Genomic DNA, 25,296 nt, shown 5'->3' with positions numbered 1-25,296 from the left:
TCTGACAATAGTATGTAACCTAATGCAGAGGTTGTTTTTTTTGCTTGGTGTATTCTAGGTCTATGGCATCAGTGGTTTGTGAGGTATTACATGTATGTGTTAGCATGGTTAGGTTACATGTATGCTAATCAATAATAAATAGAAGTTAAATCCACAGCTTACCAGCTGCCTCTTAAACTGAGCAATTTATTTCATTTCATCACTTTTATGCTTACAGGTGGCATGCAGGTAACATGTAATGCTCATTATTGCAATGAGCTAATGGCTAAAAAAATAGAACTACATTGTATAATCCTGTTACTTATCATTGATTTAAGACCCCAATACAGTTTATGTACTTGAGAAATCGCACACAAGCAAGCATAGCATAATTGTAGTTAGTAACTTAATTGAATTGGTTTCTAAAGATTTAAGTCAGATGTTGCTATCTTATTTAGAGTATTGAACATTCATATTTATATTATATAACATTTTATAAAAATCTGTGAAGCATTGAAACTGAAAAGTTTTGTTTGACTAATCCTTTCTCTGAACTTGTGCTCTACTTAAAATTGTTAGAGCAAGAGAGCTAGAGACATATTCAAGCATTCCAAAAGGATCTCTTCTGTTTTCCCTTGCTTCTTACTGTAAATGAAATCAACGTATTGTGCTTATGTTTGTGTTTTTAATTGTTGTAGGGACAAATCACAGAAATGAGCAAGAAAGTTTAATCCTCTCTACCTTTTTGTGATGGAGTTGAAAGTCTGGGTAGATGGAGTCCAGCGGATTGTATGTGGTGTTTCAGATCAAACAACCTGTCAGGAAGTTGTTATAGCACTGGCACGAGCCATTGGTAAGTAATTTTTATATTCATGATATCTAAAAGGATTTATGCAGTCCAGTACTAAAGCATGTTTACTTAGAAATAACTACCACTGAGGAGAACTACCAAGATAAATGTAGATAGAATTGCAGAATAATCCCCTGTCCAAAATTCTTTTTTTTTAATGATTAGAAAAATAGTGCTTTATTCATATAATATCCATGTTTTAGGGAAGAGGAAATTGTGTAAACAATTTGCATAAACACAACAGCTCCTTTATCTTACTAAAATCATTATGTCAAAACTAAGAAAACCATATCAGAGGTCAGAATGACTGTGCTATACAGATGATTACCACTTGGAATTTAAAAAGAAATTAAAGATTTTTTAAAAATTGAATTCACAAATGATTTTTTAAAATGAAATTAAGAAAGGACAGAATAGATCTGCATATTCTGATCTTGTAGTATGGAATTCAGGAATAGATGCATGGAAGTGAGGATGTAAATTTAATTATGAATGAAAGGGCAAAATTCACTATCAGAAAGTACAGTATATATGACTTATCTACCATAGATTCGTTTGGGAAATATACAAGTAGGAGGAATTCATGGGTTGGTAATAGTTTTTAAGTTACGTTACAAATTAAGGTTGAAGTTTGGAAATGTAACATTTTGAACGAATGCAATTGGGGTAGGGTGGAGCGGATTTGTGTAAAATGGCATGAATGGAAGTCTGGAAATAAAAGGAGAGTACAAGGGGGAAAACGTGACCAGGAATGAATGGGAATGATTATGAATAACTGGTTGGAAGAAGGGCTGTTGCTTTTAAATACATGGCTTAAACATATGTCCTTTCATGTATTCAAACGGTAAAGGAAAGAATCTTGAAGCAAGATGGAATTGGTTGATTATAATGAAATGTTGAGAGAAGGTGATGAGAGGCTGTTGAATTGGGACAGACTGCTATTCATACAGTCTAAAGAAGATAGGGGGAGGGGAATGGCCATAAAGGGCCATTGAGTGCAAATACTGGTATGAAACAACTACAGAAAGAAAAATAATGGAGTCTGTTGAGGAAAATAAGGATTAAAATATTGAATGGAAGTACAGGTGAACTTCTTGTACGTTGACAGTTCCAACTTACGATGGCACTGAACAAACAGTTGTTATGACCAGACAGCACAGCATCCACAGAGTCACACCATCATGATTTGTAATATTCCCGGCCAGCTTCTGGGAAGCAAAGTTAATGGGGAAGCTGGCAGGAAGTTGAAAGTTGCAGTCACTTGTGGTACTCACCTAATGACTTATGTGGCTCTTGTTTAATGATTGCACCTGCCAGAAACTACAATCACCAAGCAGCATAATTAGATGGTTTGTTTTTTTGTTTTATTTACAACCATGTCACTTAACAGTGAAATTTCTGGTCCCAATTAAGTTTGTTAAATCAGGCCTCCCTATAATAAACAGGGACATGGAATCTGCTTGGAGAGAGTGAAGGAAATCAAGTTACAAAATGTAAAATTCCATGAAGGAGAATGAAAAAGACACAGAGTGGAATGAAGTGGGGGGGGGGGGGAGACTCTGTATGATAAAAAAATCTATATAAGTGAATAGTTGTTGCTGTACATTAGCATAACAGAAAGGTAATGGATAATATGTATGTAGAAGAAAGAGAAGACGTAGGAAAGAGCATATAGCCAGAGGGACAACAAATGGTTAAGATTAAATAGATAACTCCATGGGATAAATAATGAAAAAGTGAGAATGTTGAAATTTTTTTAAAGTTGTAGTTGTAGATGGTGTAATTGGAGAAATGTTAAAATATGAACGTGGAGTGGCTTGTGGAGTGGCTGTGCGATTTGGTTATTATTTTGTAAAGTTGTAGTTGTAGATGGTATAATTGGAGAAATGTTAAAATATGAACGTGGAGTGGCTTGTGGAATGGCTGTGCGATTTGGTTATTATTTTGTAAAGTTGTAGTTGTAGATGGTGTAATTGGAGAAATGTTAAAATATGAACGTGGAGTGGCTTGTGGAGTGGCTGTGCGATTTGGTTATTATTTTGTAAAGTTGTAGTTGTAGATGGTGTAATTGGAGAAATGTTAAAACATGAATGTAGAGTGGCTTGTGGAATGGCTGTGCGATTTGGTTATTATTTTGTAAAGTTGTAGTTGTAGATGGTGTAATTGGAGAAATGTTAAAACATGAACGTGGAGTGGCTTGTGGAGTGGCTGTGCGATTTGGTTATTATTTTGTAAAGTTGTAGTTGTAGATGGTGTAATTGGAGAAATGTTAAAATATGAACGTGGAGTGGCTTGTGGAGTGGCTGTGCGATTTGGTTATTATTTTGTAAAGTTGTAGTTGTAGATGGTGTAATTGGAGAAATGTTAAAACATGAATGTAGAGTGGCTTGTGGAATGGCTGTGCGATTTGGTTATTATTTTGTAAAGTTGTAGTTGTAGATGGTGTAATTGGAGAAATGTTAAAACATGAACGTGGAGTGGCTTGTGGAGTGGCTGTGCGATTTGGTTATTATTTTGTAAAGTTGTAGTTGTAGATGGTGTAATTGGAGAAATGTTAAAACATGAATGTGGAGTGGCTTGTGGAATGGCTGTGCGATTTGGTTATTATTTTGTAAAGTTGTAGTTGTAGATGGTGTAATTGGAGAAATGTTAAAACATGAATGTGGAGTGGCTTGTGGAGTGGCTGTGCGATTTGGTTATTATTTTGTAAAGTTGTAGTTGTAGATGGTGTAATTGGAGAAATGTTAAAACATGAATGTGGAGTGGCTTGTGGAATGGCTGTGCGATTTGGTTATTATTTTGAAGCCTGTATTTGCCTTATGATTACTTGTATGCTGTTATTGTTCCCCTGTGGAAGGAGAAAGTAGGAAAAGAAAATGCAAAAAGTACAGAAGGAGTAGTGGGAAAATAATAGTGGGAAAATGTTTGGCAGAATTCTGACAAAAAGAGAATTCAAAATTGACAATGAGCAACAATTGACAAGAGCTGTGTATGGAGATCAACCTTGACTGCTCTTTAGACGGCCAGATCCTGAAGATGGAACTCAAATACTTTGGCCACCTAGTGAGAAGGAAGAACTCATTGGAAAAGTGCCTAATGCTGGGAAAGACTGAAGGAAAAAGGAAGAAAGGGACGACAGAGAATGAAGTGGCTGAATGGAGTCACTGAAGCAGTAGGCATGAACTTAAATGGCTTCAGAGGGATGGTAGAGGATAAGAAGGCCTGGAGAAATGTTGTCCATGGGGGTTTGATGGGTTGGAAACAACTTTGCAACAAACAACAATAAAAGTATGGCTCTATCCCATGCAAGAACAGATGTTCAATTCAATTCAATTCAATTCAATTTATTAGATTTGTATGCCGCCCCTCTCTGAAGACTCGGGGCGGCTTACAACAATGGTAAAAACAATATTATAGTGGCACAAATCTAATATTAAAAGAAATAACTAAAACCCTATCATATTAAAACCAGACAACACATACATACCAAACATAAATTATAAGGAGCCTGGGGGAAAGATGTCTCAAATCCCCCATGCCTGGCGGTATAGGTGGGTCTTGAGTAGTTTACGGAAGACAAGGAGGGTGGGAACAGTTCTAATCTCCGGGGGGAGTTGGTTTCAGAGGGCCGGGGCCGCCACAGCGAAGGCTCTTCCCCTGGGGCCCGCCAGACAACATTGTTTAGTCGACAGGACCCGGAGAAGGCCAACTCTGTGGTGGAACCTTATCGGTCGCTGGGATTTGTGCGGTAGCAGGCGGTTCTGGAGGTACTCTGGTCCAATGCCATGTGGGGCTTTAAAGGTCATAACCAACACTTTGAATTGTGACCGGAGATGTTGCTCTTTAGCAGGTCATCAAGAAAATAATAAATACTTTATTGTTATTGTATGGATATACACACAGTATAACCATACAACAAAATTCACATGACTCCTAAAGGCCAGTCCCAACACACATAACAATCCAAAAAAACCATGCCCCACCCACCACAAATTCCCCACCCTGAACCACCCAAACATCTACACAAAAGACCAAGTAATACTTGGTCATAGAAGTATGAATGTGAGAGAGGAAGTTTATTGCAAGTTTGTTAATCTAATGAAAGCGTACAATAAAATGTATGTTTTGCATGAATGTGGAATGAGGTTGATATTTTATTGCATTAAGAGTGGTGTATGATGGAAACAAAAGCACACATAACAATAAATGGGAAACTCTGAATAGTTCAACTGAGAAGGGTAAGACAAGTGGGTATAATGTCCTTCAGTTGTTTAATGTGTTTATGCATTGTTGTATAAGTATTGCTTGTCTGCCCAAAATTGTTGTATATGAGATGGGCACCAAATAAATTTTATAAAGAATTGCTTGTGAAGAAGCATGTATTCTTGTACGCCATGGAATGGACCAGGAATCCAACTGATTTGCTACAAATATCAGAAAATTATATGATAGATCAAGGAGCATATATCTGAAAATTAATGTAACAAAGACCAAGTTAATCATTTTTCACAAATGGAATGAACAGTTGGAAGTGATACATGAATGATGAAAAAATAGAGCAAGTGTCCAAATTTGTTACTTGGCAGGATATTTGTTACATATGGATAAAATAAGAAAGCATGATAGAAACATTTTGGATAAGATGTGGTGTGTTGTGAAGAATATTTGATAAATGAGCAAAAATGCTGCACATAAGAGCATACCCATTTTGTTATAGTGACCATGCAGGGCACAGGTGAAGCTAATGCATTTAGTGTGACATTTTTCTCAAGTGTTTTTGAAATATTAGTATATGAGGTGTCAGCATAGATCTTGGTGAAAGTCATGTCTATATTGAAGAAATGTTGCTGTGTGAATGCATAAGCCCCTTCTCAAATTCTCACTTTCCAAATCACAACTGCTTTTAATAAAGCAGTTGGTACTTGCAGTTTAAAATACTATTTTTCTAAGTCTAAATCCTCTATGGAGGCATCTTATTAGGCATATAAATGCAATTAAAGAAGAAGAAAAAAGGCCATTGGCAATTCTGCTTCTTATTTAACTTTTCACAGGCCTACCTATGTCTCTATGGGAATCAGCTGCCCCATTGTCCAAAACTTTTTACCTTCAGGTGGTAATGGGTGTGGGCTGGCAAGGGAAATTACTGTGGAATGTGAGCCTGATATATAGCTGGATAGGAGAAAGGAAGTTTACCGGTCTTTTTGTAGGGAAGAAATCTTATTCTCATAATATCTGTCTTGTTTTCTCAGGTCAAACAGGCCGCTATGTCCTCATCCAAAGACTACGTGAGAAGGAGTGTCAGCTTCTCCCACATGAATGTCCTGTACAGTTTCTAGCCAAATGTGGCCAGTATGCTCAAGATGTGCAATTTATATTGCAACGTACTGGCCCCAGCCTCATAGAGAGGCCTTCTTCAGACAATGCCGCCCAGGTACCCGAGAGGACGTTTGTCAGAGCTAGCTTGCCTATTAAACCTAGACCGCTCAGTACAGAAGTACCTAGAACCAGGCCACCCAAAAAATCTTTAACCTTCAACTTGGGCCCTGTGACTTCAAGTGATGCCTGTGCCAAAAACAAGCAGCGACAGCCCAGAAAGGACCAGACGTGTGTCAGAGATGGAGCCAGAGGGGGCGTGCTTTCCAAAGAGGAGCTATTCAAGACGGTCCTACACCAACAGGAGCATCTCTGCACCCTGGAGATGCAAGGCGATGCCTTAGAAATGGACATCAGGCATTGGGAATGCAGCCAAAGCTCTCATCAGGAGGGTGAGATTTGGCGGCTGGAACAGCTGATCCACCAAAACGAGAGCCAGCTGAGCGAGGAGGAATTTTGGCACAATGAGCTACAGTCGGAAAAGGAGCATGAGAGGGAGCGGCGGGAGAAAGTGCACAGCCTGAGGGCCACAATGGAGGAGTACACCAAAAAAATCCACGAGCTCATGGTAAAAACAGAGACCTTGGAAAGAGAAATCCAGTGGGAAATCGCTGAGAGAACCAAGAAGACCAAGGAAACCTCTACCCAGAATCCTTCTGAGCTCGATGGGATAGCGGCTAAAATAAAGAGAGATCTGGAAGCCAAGTCCAAGCAAACTGTCCAGCTTGAGAACAGCCTGGATTCAGTGGGGAAGGCCCTGGAGGAAGCAGGGTACAATCTGCAGGTTTGTGCTTAGAGCTAATGACCCTTTTCCTAGCAAGCCATGTGTGGAGTACAAAGGATTGTCCTTCACCATGTGTGTTCATGATATGCTTCTCTGGTTTTGCTGGCTTCCTAATGACTGTTTGGCAACAGATATTCCACACTGCATCTCTGCTACATACCTGTGCTCTCTCCATGACACTGCTGAAAAGCAGAATTAGATGCCTGCAGTAGAACTCCTCAAATTATGTTCAAGTATGAGATAATCTGTTACAAACAGAAACGTTTCAAAGCAACATAACTAAACTTCATTTTTAATTTAAGCTGGATATTAATTTACTCCCTCTCCACCTTATACATACTGTACGTTCCATGGCATCATGAAGCTATCCTATAATTAAAAGCTAGGTGACTGTTAAAACAACTCTAACCACTTTCATGTCCTAAGAGATTTGAGCAGAGGGAGGATGGTTAGTTTTCATTTAATTGCATGGGGTAAGCTCATTTTGCCTTTCTTACAGTTGGCCTTCTCCGGGTCCCGTCGACTAAACAATGTTGTCTGGCGGGACCCAGGGGAAGAGCCTTCTCTGTGGTGGCTCCGACCCTCTGGAACCAGCTCCCCCCAGAGATTAGGCTTGCCCCCACCCTCCTTGCCTTTCAGAAACTCCTTAAAACCCACCTCTGCCGTCAGGCATGGGGGAATTGCAACATCTCCCCCTTGCCCATGTAGTTTTTGTGTATGATTCGATTGTGTGCTTGTTTTTTTATATATTGTGGTTCTTTTGGATTTTTTAACTCAAAAATGTAATTTAGATTGCGAAATATTAGTTTTGTTAGTATGTTTTGTTTACCATTGCTCATATGGAGGCACTACAGTGCCCAATATTTCCATCCAGCACATTCATTGTTTATACTGACAAGAACTTCTGTAAATTATATGAACGTCTTTTCTTGCTGAAAGGAAAATGTAATTACATATTGTAGTAGGTCAATGGGAGACCCAAGACAGTTCTTTATTCCCAAAATAAACACTTTTTTCCTTCTTGCACCATACAAATTATGTTCACTCCTCAAAATGTGACTAGCATAAATATGCTATCTTGTTGGCCTTTTTTTGATTGAAGGCTGACTAAATGAGAACTCTATAAGAATGCACACATGATTTACAGATATTGTCTACTTCCTCACTTCTTCCAAGATCCATCCAAGTCTGGCATCTGTATTAATTGATAGTGTCCTCTAAAGTAAAGTAGTAAAAATCTTCACTACTTATGAATGGATGAGAAAAGCAAAGGATGAGACTTTCTAAACCAAAATTCTTTGTAACCCCGAATCAGCTATATAAGCCTGTAATCTATTTAACATTATTTAGAGTATTATTTATGTTCTGGATGCACAGTTATGAAGCAAAGATATTTGTGTCCAAATACTTTCTTAATCAGTTGCAGACTTCTATTGAAATGTTGCTGGTTATCAGATTCCTATATTCTCCATAGTGGGCGGAGCTACTCTCCAAGAATGGGATGACGCCGTCCCTTCAGCCAATGACAAATTGTATATCTGACAAATTGTATATCTTTGTTCCCCTGCCTTAATTCCCCTTCTTTTGACTCAGTCCTCAGGCTGAATAGGATGTGTGTTCTCCTAATGCTCCTATTCTTCTGAGGTGTCTCTTCAACATTGTCATTGAGAGATCAAACCTTTGAGTTCTTCTCCCCAGCTGACCTAAATTTCCATCAGAGTTGCTGTGAAATTTTTTTCCAGCTCTGTGTGTGGCTGGTGACCTGGCCTTGACAGCATGTATCTAATTTCAATAGATGAGATAAATCAGGACCTCAATAAACTACTGGCCGCAGCCCAGTTCACGTCCGATGCTACGCTTCAGTCAGCCTGTTTTGCCACCAGATCTATGGGGCTTCTGCAGTAGCAAGAAGAATGCACTGGCTGTGCAGCTGGCAATCAGACATGTGCCATAAGTAGCATTTGGCATCAGCTCCTTATAAGAGCCAGATGTTGTTTGGGGATGATAGAATCCTTCTTTCTTACTCCCATAAGGGTTCCTTTTGCCCCGCCCCTTATAATACGCGCCCCTTTCAGACTCCAGACCAGGGGATGGGATATGGCAGGTTTCAGGGGCAGTATGGTGCCAGACAGGCTCCAGACAGGGCTAGCAGGGGTAAACAGTACAGGTGGCCCTTTCAAGACACAGGAGGTTGCATCTTTCAGCATGCTAAGTGAGCCCACCCCGTACCCTCCTATTGGGGGTCGTCTGGTGCTCTTTGCCAGCAGATGGGAGGAAACCACAACCAATGTGAGGGTCAGGGAGACTATGTCATCTGGGCTCTCCCTAGAATTCCTCTCCACCCCTCTGAAGTTTTTCATCAGATGCCCTATGTCATCCACCCTCGATAAGCAGGTCCTCATGAATGGTGCCATCCAGCATCTACTGGACATCCAAGCCATCCAGTGGGTGCCTGAGGACCAGCTAGGGCAGGGTTCTATTCCATCTTGTTTGTGATCCCCAAATCCTTGGGTGAATGGAGAGCTATTCTTGATCTAAAACATTTGAATTGCTATATTATCTACAAGCAATTAAAAATGCACACACTTCAGTCCATCTTAAATGGCATACGGAAGGGGGATCTCACGTTGATCGATCTCCTTGAGGCCTGCCTACATATACCAGTTTGGCCTTCCCACCAAAAATACTTAATGAGACCCTGTTATGCAGGGTCTCATTATGAGTACAGGGCCCTCCCATTTGGCCTCTGCTCAGTGCCGAGGTTCTTCACCAAGGTGCTGGCGGCACATTTGAGATCGATACGCATGCATGTCCAATGTTGCCTGGATGATATACAGTATGTGTGGTGCAAGACATCCAGGTAACGGTTAACACTCTCAGACACCACAGGTTCTCAATAAAAGTAGACAAGGGTCATCTGTCCCCCACCACCAGACTGACCCATTTAGGAGCCATTGTTGATTTTCTGGAATGCATGGTGTATTTTTCTCAGGAGCGACAGGGCGGTATCTCGGAATATTCCCATCGGGTCCTGAGACACCCCCCCCCCCCCAGGGTTTCCTTGAAGCTGCTTTCCACACTCCTGGATAAAATATCTGCCATACACATTACTCCTTGGGCTCACCTTCACTCCAGAGAATTGCAGTGGATTCTCTTAACCTTTCAGAGGTTGGGACTTGGCACATCGGCATCCAAGGTCCTGGTACCCTGACATGTCCAACGCTCGCTCCATTGGTGAACTTGGCTGGCCATTGCAAAGGGTTCCTACTTCCTGGAGCCCTGTGGGATTACCATCACCACGGACGCCAGTCTATATGGATGAGGGGCCCATGCTCAATCTACAGCAGTTCAGGGCAAACGGTCTCTGACGGAGGCAGAGTACCCCATAAACAAAATAAAGTTCTGCACAATTTACCTGGTGCTCAGACAGTTGAAACATCTGCTGGCCAGTTGCCACATTCTGGTGCTTACAGACAATGTGGCTGCAAAGGCCCACATAAACTAGCAAAGGGGTATCATGTCCCACCAGCTCACGGGCGAGGCCACAACCCTGGGTCTTTGGCAGTAGTGGGTTGCACCAGGTACGGGCCACACTATAGTGTGGTAGCGGAAATGGAGATGCCCATGTACCTCCACATCCCCGATTTATGCACGCGTGCACCCATGTAAGATTCGGCTTCTGCTCATGTGCTGGAAGCGATATCTTACACAAGGACACTCGTGTGCATGTGCGCGAAAGCAAAAAAATCAACAAAATCTCACACGCACGAACATCCTCCATTTTGTTTCTGGTGCATGCACAAAAGCCGAATCCCATGCCAACGCACATGTGCGCAGGTCTCCAGGAGCACACTGGGAGCGCCGGAGATGAGGAACCCTTGCCTGGTCTCTGGATAGAGTGCCACCTTCTGTCCCTCTTGGCGCAGCACATCTCCCGGGTAAGCAATGTGACAGCAGATTGGCTCAGCCATATCACCATATACCAGGTGGAGTGGAGCCTCCACCCATCCCTCTTCCAGGCCTTGGTGAGTCGGTTTGGTCTGCCAGTAATGGACCTCTTCACCACTCCAGAAAACGCCAAGCTGTTAGGTATTTCACTCAATTCCAGACCAAGGGCGCAGAGGGCGCGGATACTCTCCTCTGTGATTGACCAGCCGGCCTACTGTACACGTTTCCCCTGCTGCCTCTCCTCCCCAAGATCATCTGGAAAATCTTGGGAGGAGAAGGCCGAAGTACTACTCCTCACCTCTCACTGGGCCAGGAGAGCTTGGTTTGTGGACTGGAAATCCGTCTGCCAGCCTTGGAGAATCCTACAACAGAGTTGTCACTCAGCCAGGGGTCGTTGGTCCACCCGGCCCCCAGTGGTAATAATTGACTGACTGGTGCTTGAGCGGTGTGCTCTAAGGCACCGCAATGTACCGGACAATGTTATTCAGACTATCCATGCTTCCAGAATGCCATCTACAGAGAGAATTTATTTGGTCACCGGGAAAATCTTTTGCTTGTGGTGCTCGCAGGAGGGATATTCTCCTGTTGACCTGTCTATTGTCAACGTCCTCAAGTTTCTTCAGCATGGACTTAAGAAGGGTCTCTTGCCCAACATGCTTTGCCGCCAGGTGGCAGCGCTCTCTTTGGTTTTGTCTTGCAATTCCCTGGCCTCTTTATCTCTACATTCCTTGTTGCAAAGCTTCTTGAAGGGTGCTGTAAATTTGTGTCCTCCTGTCACTCATCAATACCTGACTTGGGACCTTTCTAAGTTTCTCCTTTCACTGACAGGAGCCCCTTATCAGCCCTTGAGGACCACTTCACTTCACCACCTTACTTGTATTGGTGATTACCCCCATTCAGAGAATCTCTGAGCTTGCTGCTCTGTAAGGGGGGATCTCTGTATATTCCATTCTGATTGAGTGATCATCCGACTGGACCCTATATTTGTCCCAAAATAAATTCTTATTTTCATAGAGCCCAGAAAATTGTACTGCCCATTTTCCCCCCCCACCCTTCACACTCCCTTGAGAGACAGTGGCACATGCTTGATGTTAGGAGGGCCCTGAAGATCTACCTGAAGTGTAGAACAGAAGTGCTTTTCGTCTTCTTTCAACCCACTTCCTTGGGACAAAAGGCATCCTCCACCACTGTTGGGCGCTGGCTGTGTAGCATAATAGCGAAGGTTTATGACCTTCAGTCTTTGCCATGACCGACCAGAGTGACAGCGCACTCAACACATAGTGCTGCCACAATTGCAGTGTGGTCCACTGAAACGTCCATCGCGGAGATCTGCCAGGCAAACACTTGGGTTTCACCAACTCTCTTTTATCTGCCACTACAAAATTGACGTTTTTGCTTTGGCTGAGGCAGCATTTGGTCGCAGAATTCTCCAACACGTGGTAGCACAGACTGGGGAAGCCAGCCACACTTAGCCCTCCCGACTGATAGACTGCTTTGGTATGTCCCATTCTTGGAGGCTATTTATTATTTATTTATTTATTATTTGGATTTGTATGCCGCCCCTCTCCGAAGACTCGGGGCGGCTCACAACACGTGGAACAAATCATAAATAATCTGACAAATTTAAAATAGTTAAAGATTTTAAAAAACCCATATGCTAACAGACACACACACAAGCATACCATGTATAAATTAAACATGCCTAGGGGGAGATGTTTCAGTTCCCCCATGCCTGACGGCAAAGGTGGGTTTTAAGGAGTTTACGGAAGGCAGGAAGAGTAGGGGCAGTTCTAATCTCCGGGGGCAATTGGTTCCAGAGGGTCGGCTAGCTCCACCCACTATGGAGAAGGGGTGTTGGTCTTACCTGCTATGCCTCTTCTTGTAAGGTGGAATTAACCACCAATTCCTCCCAAAGTTAGTCTGGTCTGGCCTTTGGGATATCAAATTTTAATCTTCTACTTTTTGTTTGGATTGGGGAGCTACACACCGAGTCTGTCCTTTGTTCTTCGTCAAAGAGTGGGAAATAAGACAGGAGGACGAAGATATACAATTTGACAGATTCAGTCCACATTGGCTGAAGGGATGATGTCATCCCAGAGGTTAGCTCCACCCTGCGAGAAGAGGCGTATCAGGTAAGACCAACGCCCCTTCTCTCTGTCTCTCTTTTAACATGACTACTTCAGAGGTGGGTTTTTCCCAGTTCGAACTGGTTGTATAGAACCAGTACCTGGAATTTCCCCCTGTTCACCGAACTGTGAACAATCACCAGCTGGCCACACCTCCAAACTGGCTCCCTCGGCGGTGCCATATGCACCACCACGTTGTTTATTGCTTTTGCACAAGCTGGGTTTTCGGCACTGCATGGGAGGAAGCAAACCGGTAGTGGGGTAAGTTAGAACCCAGTCCTGGACTACATTAGAAACAGTATCTGTCTGTAAAACATGTTTTTACATGCATTGATACGCCTCCCAGCATTTCTCCTTTATGGAGAATATTAGCATTGTCCACTGAATTCTCCATGCCCACGATGAAATAGATATAGGCCCTCTCTTTTCCACTTTGTAAACAGAGAGAGTTTTATAGCAGTTGATCTTAATCAAATCCCTGAAATGAGGAAAGCACACAAAGACTGACCAGTGTGATATAATGTGATATGGGCAAGACTGTGTTTGCTGCCTTTGCCAAAGTGTCTTTGACTGGAGGAGAGCTGATCTTGAGATCTTGAGATTATGTACATTTTGAACGGGTCCAAAGACGGGCTACAAGAATGGTGGAAGGTCTTAAGCATAAAACGTATCAGGAAAGACTTAATGAACTCAATCTGTATAGTCTGGAGGACAGAAGGAAAAGGGGGGACATGATCGAAACATTTAAATATGTCAAAGGGTTAAATGGGGTACAGGAGGGAAGTGTTTTTAATAGGAAAGTGAACACAAGAACAAGGGGACACAATCTGAAGTTAATTGGGGGAATGATCAAAGGCAACGTGAGAAAATATTATTTTACTGAAAGAGTAGTAGATCCTTGGAACAAACTTCCAGCAGACGTAGTTGGTAAATCCACAGTGACTGAATTTAAACATGCCTGGGATAAACATATATCCATCCTAAGATAAAATACAGGAAATAGTATAAGGGCAGACTAGATGGACCATGAGGTCTTTTTCTGCCGTCAGTCTCCTATGTTTCTATGATATTTTACATATTATAGTAAATTGCCTTGAAGCGTTGGATGGATTTCTACTTCTATCCAGCACCCTCAATAATCACCATCACAGGTATATACCAGACAATGGGCTGCCAATTCAGTTGTCACCATAATATAGGAGACAATTGTCTCCTCCAGTTTTGAAGGATGAGATGGGTGTGTCTTGATAGCCATTTGCCTTGAAAATTCTGATTGATTACATCTCTGAGGAGCAAAGAGAAAGGAGATAAACTTTGGATGGAGGCTAGAAGAAATAAAATAAAATAAAACTTTTATTACGTGCAATTTCCGATTACTATTTCAAATAAAGACGAGATTTGGAATTTACTCTGCCTGTTCCTCCTCTGTCTTTCAGGCCCAGAACCAAGAGCTGGAGGAATTGAATAAGGAACTCAGGCAATGTAATTTACAACAATTCATCCAGCAGACAGGAGCCATGGTGACTACTCCACAGGCCAGATCAGAGGCAGAATCGCAGCTGGATCAAATTATCCAAGAGTTGCCAACTCACCAGAGAAACGGAGGTCAGAATATAACTCAGTGGGCAGGAAGAAGGAGGGAGACAGGAGAATTGTTTTAAGCCTTTCCCAATCTGATAACCCTTCAGAGGTACTTTATAGATTATACAGGTAGAGGCCCTGTCACTAGGCATCATGAGAAACATTAGCCAACTTATCTGGAAAAAAGAGTATTATCATTAGTGTTGCCATCAAACCATTTTTGATAGTTCTAAATAGAATCTATAGCAATGGTAGTTAAATAGTGGAATGAGAGACTTCTATTCAAACCTGAAGTGAAAGCATCTTTCAGAGAAGTAAGTAACTAGTAAAAACAAACCCTTTTTTGTATAAAAATATAAGGTATATCAATTATTTGTTGTTAGTTGCAAATTTATGTCTTACCCATTGTGACCCCATGGATAACATTCCTCCATGTCTTCTTGTCCTCTTACCTTCTCCCAGAGTCCAGTTAAGCTCATACTGACTGCTTCAGTGACTCCATCCAGCCACCTCATTCTCGTTTGTTTGTTTGTTTGTTTGTTTACTTACTTACTTACTTACTTACTTACTTACTTACTTACTTACTTACTTACTTACTTACTTACTTACTTATTTATTTGTTGGATTTGTATGCCGCCCCACTCCGTAGACTCGGGGCGGCTAACAACAGTGACAAAAAACAGAATGTAAAAATCCAATACTACAACAGTTAAAAACCCTTGTTATAAAACCAATCATACATACAAACATACCATGCATAAATTGTAGAAGCCTAGGGGGAATGATTATCTTAATTCCCCCATGCCTGACGGCAGAGGTGGGTTTTAAGGAGCTTACGAAAGGCAAGGAGGGTGGGGGCTATTCTAATCTCTGGGGGGAGTTGGTTCCAGAGGGTCGGGGCCGCCACAGAGAAGGCTCTTCCCCTGGGCCCCGCCAACTGACATTGTTTAGTTGACGAGACCCAGAAAAGGCCCACTCTCTGGGACCTAACTGGTTGCTAGGATTCGTGCGGCAGAAGGCGGTCCCGGAGATAAACTGGCCCAGTGCCATGAAGGGCTTTATAGGTCATAACCAACACTTTGAATTGTGACCGGAAACTTATCGGCAACCAATGCATACTGCAGAGTGTTGGTGTGACATGGGCATATTTGGGGAAGCCCATGATTGCTCTCGCAGCTGCATTCTGCATGATCTGAAGTTTCCGAACATTTTTCAAAGGTAGCCCCATGTAGAGAGCGTTACAGTAGTCGAATCTCAAGGTGATGAGGCCTATTGTCCCTTTCTTCCTTTTGTCTTCAGCCTTTCCCAGCATTAGGCTCTTCTCCAGTGAGTCCTTCCTCCTCACTAGGTGGCCAAAGCATTTGAGTTTCATCTTCAGGATCTGGCCGTCTAAAGAGCACTCAGGGTTGATCTCCTCTAGGACTGACTTATACCAACTATAAATTTCATCAAATGCTCAAATGGGCTGCTATTTTGTTCTAAATACTTCCTTACTTGTTAAATCCATGACCTCTGAACAGTGCATACATAACCTTTTTAGTGCATTATTGACTGGAATAAAACTGCAGAAAATTGTAACAAATAATACACTGTGGAGGTTCTGAGTTAAACATAACAAGAAGGGGAGATTCAACCCTAGTTACCTTACATCCACAGTCCACTTTCAGATATTTTTGCTTTTGGGGGAATAGGCATGATATTTATTCAGATTTTAATTTTTCTGTGCAGTAGACGGACATAAGTGTGGAACATTTTATAGTCTTGGTAGTGTCTACGGAGAGGGGCGGCATACAAATCTAATAAATAATAATAATAATAATAATAATAACTAGAAACAAGGACAGTTTTTCCCCCAATGCCATCACTCTGCTAAACAAATAATTCCCTTACCACTGTCAAACTATTCAATAAGGCTGCATTACTATTACTATTAGTCTTCTCATCATTCCTGTCACCCATCTCCTTCCACTTATGACTGTATGACAGTAACTTGTTGCTTGTATTCTTACTATTTATATTAATATTGATAGTTTATTTGTACCCTATGACAATCATTAAGTGTTGTACCTTATGATTCTTGACAAATGTATCTTTTCTTTATGTACATTGAGAGCATATGCACCAATGACGAATAATTTTGTGTATCGAATCATACTTGGCCAATAAAGAATTCTGTTCTGTTCTATTCTACTCTACTATTTCTCTACTCTACTCTATTCATGTATCTTTTCTTAATTCTATAGTACTTTTTTACTTTTCAGATTAGTCTCAGCAGGTATCAGAACTTGATTACTGTTATCTATGTGGCCTTAGAAGTTAAGCAAGGCTCTATGTACTTACTGTATTTTTCAGAGTATAAGATGCACTTCCCTCCATAAAAGAGGTGGAAATGTCAGGGCATCTTATACACTGAATACAGCCATTTTTGGCCCCCTGAAGCCCTGCCCCCACATTCCATTTTTCACAAAAATGGGATGCGCAGAGGGTTTGGGAGGCCTGCAGAGTGCTCCTGGGGGCCAGGGAGAACAATTTGCCTTACTTCCCTCTTTGAAATCTTGGTGCATCCTATACACCGGTGTTACTTATAGTGCAAAAAATATGGTAGTTCTTGAATAGGAGACTATCAGGAATTCCAGGACTTCAGGTTAGACCAGGAGCATTTTTAAAAATCCATACTTTGCTTCCAAGAAAACTGCATATGGTGTATTCTTTTGGACACAGGATCTGTGCTTGACTAGAATTTAGAGTAAATATTATGGAGATTTTATCTCTTGACTTCCCATCTCTGCTTTTAGAAGAAACAGTGAAGAATATTGTGATAATAACCCTAATGCATAGCCTTCAAAAATCTCAGTTTAAATAAACAATCACTATAAAGACAATATCCCTTTTGTCTTTATAAGTAAGTGTAGCATTTGACTAGCTGCCAGTTAACCTGAGTTAAACTTCCTGAAAAAATTGGTATTGCCTATCTGAGCCAAAGCTGTTGTGAAACCTGTTGATTTCCCTGACTCTTTATCTTGGCGTAACCCATCAAGTGCAAAAGTTAATTGTGAATTATATTTGCCTTCCTAATTATCAGGCTTCAAATTCAGGCTCAGAAGTAAATTGAGCTCAAAATTGATGTTGCTAATCAAGGCAGTTGTGAGTTTTGCCCCATTTTTTGATCTTTTTTGGTCTCAGGTGTGATAAGTGAATCCTTGCAATTGTTAAGTGGTTCATATGGTCACTAAGTGAATCTGATTTTAAAAAATGCACCTTTGGGTCAAGGAAGCTATATTAAACTCTCGTTTTCCTTAGATTGGTTGGAACTCGACCGAAACTCACCTCCCAGACCGACAACCAAGCATTTCCTCGGCAATCCACGGAACCTCCAGAATCCCCTGGTGTCCAGCTTGAACCCCGAGGGTGTGTATGTTTGAAGGGGCCTTGGTCTCTCTTGTGCTTAATGCCTGATCTTGTCAAGCAGGTCTCCAAATTTAATGGGTTTTACATTTGTTGGGCAGTAGCTTCTGGCTACAAGAAAACTACAAAGGCTTTAGTCTCTCACCTTTCTTTCCTCTTTAGAGTTTGAATGGCTTTGTCTTTCCATGGTCATCAAAGCCAGCAATCACACCTGGCAAGTGGGGTGGGGGCAGCTGAGCACAGGAGTAAATAGAGTTTCCAAAAAAACCCCACCCCACAGCTCCTGATGTTTCAATTGACAGGCAAGGGCTGAAGATAACAGTCTACTGCTAGCATGCTTGTCAGATGACTGGGAGGGATGTTTACTAATAACATTCTGCTTATGGTTATTCAAACTGCATCGAGTTTGAGGCAGTTGCTTGAGCAGTTTGCCAGTTTAGCATTGTCCGGGAGGTGGAATTGTGCAGGATGCTTTACAAATCACTGACAAGGCCATTGCCCTATATGTGCTTAGAAACATAGAAGATTGACGGAGAAAAAGACCTCCTGGTCCATCTAGTCTGCCCTTATACTATTTCCTGTATTTTATCTTAGGATGGATCTATGTTTATCCCAGGTATGTTTAAATTCAGTTACTGTGGATTTACCAACCACGTCTGCTGGAAGTTTGTTGCTTATTGTTCACCTGGGATCTTTCTACGAAATTCCTTCAGTGTGCCAAATTTGGGTTTCTGTGTTTGCGCTTTTAAAAATGGATGTCAAAAGAGTGTTTGTGTATTTGTTTTACACAATTGGCCATATCTTATAAACGTATTCTAACTTTTCCTTTTTATTCCACTTCCGTAGTTTTCTTTTGAGGAGTACTTTAATAACACGAGTCCTGATTTTTTTGAAAGTACATCAGAGTAGGACAGGTGGTCCATGACTTATGGACACAATTGAGCCAAAATGTATGTCGTTACGTGAATTTTGCCCCTGTTTAGGACTTTACTTGCCACAGTTGTTTAATCACTGCAGTTGTGAAGTTAGTAACACAGTTGTGAAGTGTGAATCTGGCTTCCCCACTGACTATACTGTCAGAAGGTCAGAAAATGTTATCACATGACCCCAGGGCACTGCAACCATCATAAATATGGGTCAGTTTCCAAGGGCCCAAATTTTGATCACATGACCATGTGGACTGTGAAAAACAGTCATAAGTCATTTTTTTCAGTACCATCATAACCTCAGATAGTCACTAAACAACTGGTTGTAAGTCAAGAACTATCTCTATATGTTTTTGAGGTGCTTTTTAAAAATAAAAGTAATGAAAGAGCAGGAAATGAAAGGAAGGAGTTTAATTCAAAGTCCTTAAAACAATTTAAACATCCAAGGAACTCTATTTCCACTGATTTTTAAAATGCTATTTGTACTTGAAAGGAAATTTACCATAATTATAAACAGTCGGGTTCATAGTGAATTATTGTTCCGACTGAAAAGATGTCTTCTCAGAAAAAGCTCCTATTCCATGATCTTGAGTTAGATAAACTCAGAGGGGGGGTTAGGCTCAAATTCCGGATTTTAATCTTGGAAAACCTAATTGGTCTTAATTGGTGAAATTGCCTCCAGTGCTTTGAGAATATATTACTATAAACTGATATTGTACTGTTTGTTTCTCTCATGCAAGGCCCTTTTATTTAAATCTGCAATAATTATTCTGCTATGATATTTTTATTATTATTATTATTATGGTATTCAGGAACCTTCATTAGAATGCTTTGAGTATATTCCTGAACCATGATCCTAGAATGAAGAGGATGAAGAAGTCAGATCTTTTCATATTTCTCTCTTTCTTTGGTTCTATTTTGTTATTCAAATTAGTTTCCTCAAACTGTTTTTCTTTTGCTGGTGGATTTTGAATGTTGAGGCTGTTTTTAAGTACAGGAGCCCATAATAATAATTAAATCCCCATTTTGGTTTGCAGTACAGTAGAACCCCAACTTACAAGACTAATTGGTTCCGGAAGGAGGCTCGTAACTCAGAACGCTCGTATGACGAAACATTGTTTCCCATAGGAAACAATGTAAAGTCAATTAATCTGTGCAACAACAAAAAAACCGCTGCCGCCGAACGCGGAAGTTAGCGTTCAGAGACAGCTGCGAAGCGGCGCGCGTGTTTTAAAACGTGGCAGCCGGCCTGGGGGGCTTGCCAGCACCCCCCCCCCAGCCCCCCAGGCCGGCTGCAACCTTTTAAAACACGCGGGATACGAGCGCCAAGGAGCTGTCTCCTGAAGCCGAGACAGCTCCTTGGCGCTCGTATCCCGAATGTGAGCTCGGGAGGCGAACAAAAATGTCGCTCCCCTCCCAGCTCTTATCTCGAGTAGCTCGTAAGTAGAGCTGCTCGTATGTCGAGGTTCCACTGTACTGTATATAGAAAATGTTACATTTGGTAAGAAAGAGTTACTTTCTGCACATCAGATTATTTAAAATATGTAACAGTAGCAACTTCCAAATCTGAAGTTTATTTCATGAAGGAATCATCGTAAAGACTATCACTATTTTTCATTAAATCTGCAGTTGCATGGAATGACATATCCTTCTGTTTCTCAGCTTTAATAATGGGATTCCTTCATTTGGGTTTTTTTTTGTATGTCTTGCAGTTGTATCGGCAAAGCAGAGCATCTGGAGGTAAAAAGGCCAGCCAAGGAGGACTGATGGTTTTACGAATATAACAGATATACAGATAAAACTCTTACATATGTATGTTCCCCTTCTTAGATGGATATAGATGGTTGTGCAGAATATTTTTACAGGCTTTTAAAAAAAAATATAAAGGATTTTCAGAGGAAGCAGACTGCTTGCTTTTTTAAAAAACGTGCCTGTTATAATTTCAAATGAAAAAACTGGAACTGTTTTGTTGAAAATGTATGTAAGACTCCGTTCTATACACAATGCTTTGGACTGAGTAGCAATTGCCTTGGAGGGCTGTCAGCTGTGCTGGATGGAGAATTTTTCAAGGCAGAGAACAGCAAATCTCTGGATCCATTCAGCCGCCCAACAAAAGAGGGGCATTACCAACACGGATTTCTTTAATGAACTCAATGCACTGGAGCATTTCTTATTGTTTGTTGCATTATGATATATTTTGTGTGTTTGATAATGATTTTGTTTCATAAAACAAGGGGGGATTTTGTTTTTTGTTTTAAATTTGATAGAGAAATTATTCCATTCCTGATAAGACTATAATAACAAGAAATACTGCTCTGGGACAGAAGTTTCTGTGACCATCCACAGATGCCTTTTATGGCCTGGTGGATCCCGAGTCAGACTTTTATATATACATTTTTTTTAAAAATCCTTCAGGTCTGATAAAAGGTGAGATCGAGGTGCCAGTCCCGTCTTGCCATTTGTTTCTCATGCCAAGTATTTTGTTATCCAGTGTTGTATGATGTAATTTTGCATATAAATTGTTTCAGCATAGGAATGTGTATTCTCTTCTCCCACAATAATTCTGGAATCTAGACTATTCTAAAACCGAAGGTGTAAAAATGAATTTTTCTAAGTGAATGAATTCTTGGGTATTTTCATACAGTGGGAAATAAATACGTTCCAACAGAAGCCGGTTACAAGATGAAGTGCGTCTTCTGATTAAGAGCAACTGACTTTTGGATTTGCCTGTGGGTCTGTTTTCTTTTCAGAGCTTCTTTTCTGGTGGGTGGGTTAAATGTTCTGAGTTGCACAAGAGAATGGCCTATGCACAGAGGATGCAACAGAACAGCAGTACTATTATAGTCTCCACAGGGGATGAGCAATTCAGAACTTTTCAGAAGTTTTAGACTATAAGTCTCCTCAACTGCTATCATGACAAAAAATAAGAAATGAATGGGAATCCTGAAATGTGAAGCTTGTCTATCCCCGATCAGCCTTTTGGCAAAAGCCCAAACAGCATTTGAAAGGTAGTACTTGTTAATAAGATACTTGCTTTGATTTAAGGATAGAGAATCAATATTGCTACCTCTGTCCCCTGACTAGCTGCAATCTTATTTGGTCTCATAATGGACTTAATTCACTGTGTATTGGAACCTGATTTGAGGATTTCAAAGGAGGAAGGAGAAATCTGAAAGAAGCAACAAAAGCAAGGAAATTATACCTTTCCTTTTCATTCCCACGAGCAACGTAGCTTTATAATACAATTTGTGTTGCCATTGGACATAGTGTAAGGAAAGGGAAGAGGCCATGTGTGATGGCCACTGCCCAAAATTACATGTGTTGCCCTCTGATTATTACTTTCTGGCTGCTTTCTATAGTTTCTTCCTTTGTTGGTTGCCTTTGGCCACTCTCAGAATAGACTGAGAAGCTATATGAATACTGATGTTGATATGTTAAACTTTGCTTAATCCGTGGAACAGCTAAAGTGATATTTAGTGGAACACTAAATGAATCAGATTATTCTCCAAATACATCACCCATGCCAGTACAACCATTTTTGAGGTGGTGGGGGGGTGTTCCTTAATTTTTTCAAAAAGTCATCTTCCCAGGTAGGATAACAATCAGTTTTGGACAGAGAATCAAATCATTATTTCCAAACCTGTGTGCCATTTTTGTACAGTTCAGAACTTAGCGTTTAATATTTCTATAAACTGACTGTCTTTCAGTAAAAATGAGCTAATTTTTTTTCAAGTTAAAGTATTTTCAACAACTTTTTTTAAAAGGGAAAAAAAACTTCTTGGCTTTCTTTTTCCTTTAAGTGCTTACATATTTAAAGGCAAGTGGTGTTCGCATTACCACTTTTAAATGAAGACTGGAACACGGATTAGAATGGGAAAAAATAACGTTAATGCACTTAACTCAGTAATTAACATTTTACTACTATCTTAACCTGCAAAGTCAATTTAATTCTAAATACTAAACAGCATTAGGACAGTAGCACAGGGGACTTGCATTCATGGACTCAAATAAAAAAAATTGACATTTTAGTGAGTATGCCACCTAATCATGTCTCACTGACAGTAGACAAAGGTAATGCCATGTTTTGAAATGGGCGGCACAGACTCTTAATAACTCCAGATTACAGAATCAAGAAAATAATTCCTGATAGCATTTCTTGCCGATCTCTTTACTAGGCCAGTACATTTGGGAGGGTTTGTATGTATTCTTTGCTCGCAGCTGATGTATGACCAAGAAAAGCAAATGTATGCATGAAAGCCTAGGGGACTGTAGGGGAGCGCAGATAGCCTTGGAATCCCTGAATTTATTTTTTAATGTTTGATGTACATCATGTATATGAAATACAATTTACCTGCTTAAAAGGTGGGAGGAGGGAATTCCATGTAAGAATGTATATATATATAGCTCATGGAATAATGATATTTTCTGGATTGAGATTGTAATAAAATATCAGAAAGTGTTCGTAAAGTTGTCTCTTGTCATTTTTAGCTAGGATTGCCGTCCTGTGTTATACATTTGCTGCAATGGAAAGGTTTCTACATTCTGTACTTGGCAGGGGGTTCTAGAGAGGTCGCCTCTAGTCACACAGAGGGCTGCAGGCCTGGGATATTTCCCAACAAGAATCTCATTTAAGCTAAGAGATGTAGATCCCAGATGCATCACACCGAGGGAGGGATTGCTGTGAAGTTGGGAGAACTTTCATTTGTAGCATTGCCCATTTCAGATAACACATTTGAAGCACGTAATTTTATTTATTTATTCATTCATTCATTCATTCATTTCATTTCATTTGATTTGATTTGATTTTTTTTTAATGCCGCTCTTCTCCTTAGACTCAGGGCAGCTTACAACATGTTAGCAATAGCATTTTTTAACAGAGCCGGCATATTACCCCCATAATCCGGGTCCTCATTTTACCCACCTCGGAAGGATGGAAGGCTGAGTCAACCTTGAGCCGGGGATGAGATTTGAACCACTGACTTACAGATCTACAGTCAGCTTCAGTGGCCTGCAGTACTGTACTCTACCCACTGCGCCACCTCGGCTAATGTAGGTAGTCCTTGACTTACGACCACAATTGAGCCCAAAATTTCTGTTGTCAAATTGCTAGATGAATTTTGCTCCATTTTAAAAACAATTCCTTGCCACGACGGTTAAATGAATCACCGCAGCTCTTAAGTTAGTAACATTGTTGTTAAGAAAATCTGGCTCCCCCATTGACTTTGCTTGTCCAAAGGTAGCCAAAGGTGATCACATGAGCTTGAGACACAGCAACGGTCATACACGTAGGTACGAATCATCTGCCGAGCATCTGAATTTTGATCACATGACCATGGGGATGCTGCAAAGCAATGTTGGGTTCCTACATAGAGGGGGGGGGGCAGTGCACCAGTAGCAGAAATGGATCTGCATATGGTTGACCGGCATGCGTGTGTCGGAGTGAGATTTGGCTTCTGTGCAGGCGCAGAAAGCAAAATCTTGCAAGAGGATGTGTACAAGGGATTTTGGCAATTTTTTAATTCCGCGCACGCGCAGAAACAAAAAGATCGCTGAAATCTCGCACCCCACGCATCTTCTTGTGAGATTTGCTTCCTGTGCATGTGCTAAAGTGAAATCTTGCTCCGGCGCATGCCAGGAACCCAGAGCTGCACATGCAGCAGCACCATTAGCGGTAGTCATCAGAACCCCCACCTGCTGCAAAGGTGGGAAATGGTTGTGTCACTTTTTTCAGCATCATTCCATTGTAACTTTGGATAGTCACCAAATAAACTATTGTAACTATTGTATTAATTGCATTCAAGCAGTGCAAATAAGCCGTAAGCATGCACCGATTTGATATTGCTCTTCAATTTTTTTTAAAAAAGAAACCTTTCAGCCCCCAAGCATGTACAAAGCTAGCTGCCTCCCATACACTGCACAGAGAGAGAAACCCAGGTGGGCGAGAAGGGGGAACCTCCCGCTCCTTTGACCAAAAAGCAGCAGCTGCTGCTGCTATCTGCTTCCTCTTCCTTCCCATGCTGAAGGGCTCCCCTCTCCTCTCACTTGCTCACTTTGTAGCCGGCACCTTTCCTTCACTGTGGTGACTCCTCCATTTGGCTGAAGCCGAAAGGCTCCTCTGGCAGCCCAGAAAAGCCCTAGATGGCCGTGATTAAAGGGGGAATGGCAGGAAACTGGCCAGGCCTTCATGTCGCTCTCAAATTTCCTGGGAAATTTTTCCGGGCTTGGGTTCTTAAGTAGAAAATGGTTTTTAAAAAGAGGCAAAAAATCTTGAACACCCAGTTCTTATCTAGAAAAGTTCTTAAGTAGAGGCGTTCTTAAGTAGAG

At 41.2% G+C, this 25,296-nt stretch overlaps 1 protein-coding gene across 6 annotated transcripts in view; it reads left to right on the top strand.

Moving 5' to 3' along the window:
- RASSF7 (Ras association domain family member 7) overlaps window positions 1-23,439 on the top strand; it is a 112,260-nt gene extending 88,821 nt beyond the window's left edge. For 4 of the 6 annotated variants that reach the window (XM_070765671.1, XM_070765674.1, XM_070765661.1 and 1 more), the window contains 5 exons: window positions 678-832; window positions 6,079-6,986; window positions 14,497-14,665; window positions 17,942-18,049; window positions 20,685-23,439. In XM_070765671.1, the coding sequence (XP_070621772.1) occupies window positions 730-832; window positions 6,079-6,986; window positions 14,497-14,665; window positions 17,942-18,049; window positions 20,685-20,716 (1,320 nt within the window). In that variant the 5' untranslated portion in view covers window positions 678-729 and the 3' untranslated portion in view covers window positions 20,717-23,439. The remainder of the gene's footprint in view (window positions 1-677; window positions 833-6,078; window positions 6,987-14,496; window positions 14,666-17,941; window positions 18,050-20,684) is intronic. The other 2 variants (XM_070765678.1, XM_070765676.1) reach the window with 1 other exon arrangement.
- The last annotated feature ends 1,857 nt before the right edge of the window (window positions 23,440-25,296 follow it).

This window comes from Erythrolamprus reginae, chromosome 1 (assembly GCF_031021105.1).
Source record: "Erythrolamprus reginae isolate rEryReg1 chromosome 1, rEryReg1.hap1, whole genome shotgun sequence".
NCBI lineage: Eukaryota > Metazoa > Chordata > Lepidosauria > Squamata > Dipsadidae > Erythrolamprus > Erythrolamprus reginae.
Note: the sequence above shows the minus strand (reverse complement) of the source record. Positions and strands in the feature narration are given on the sequence as shown.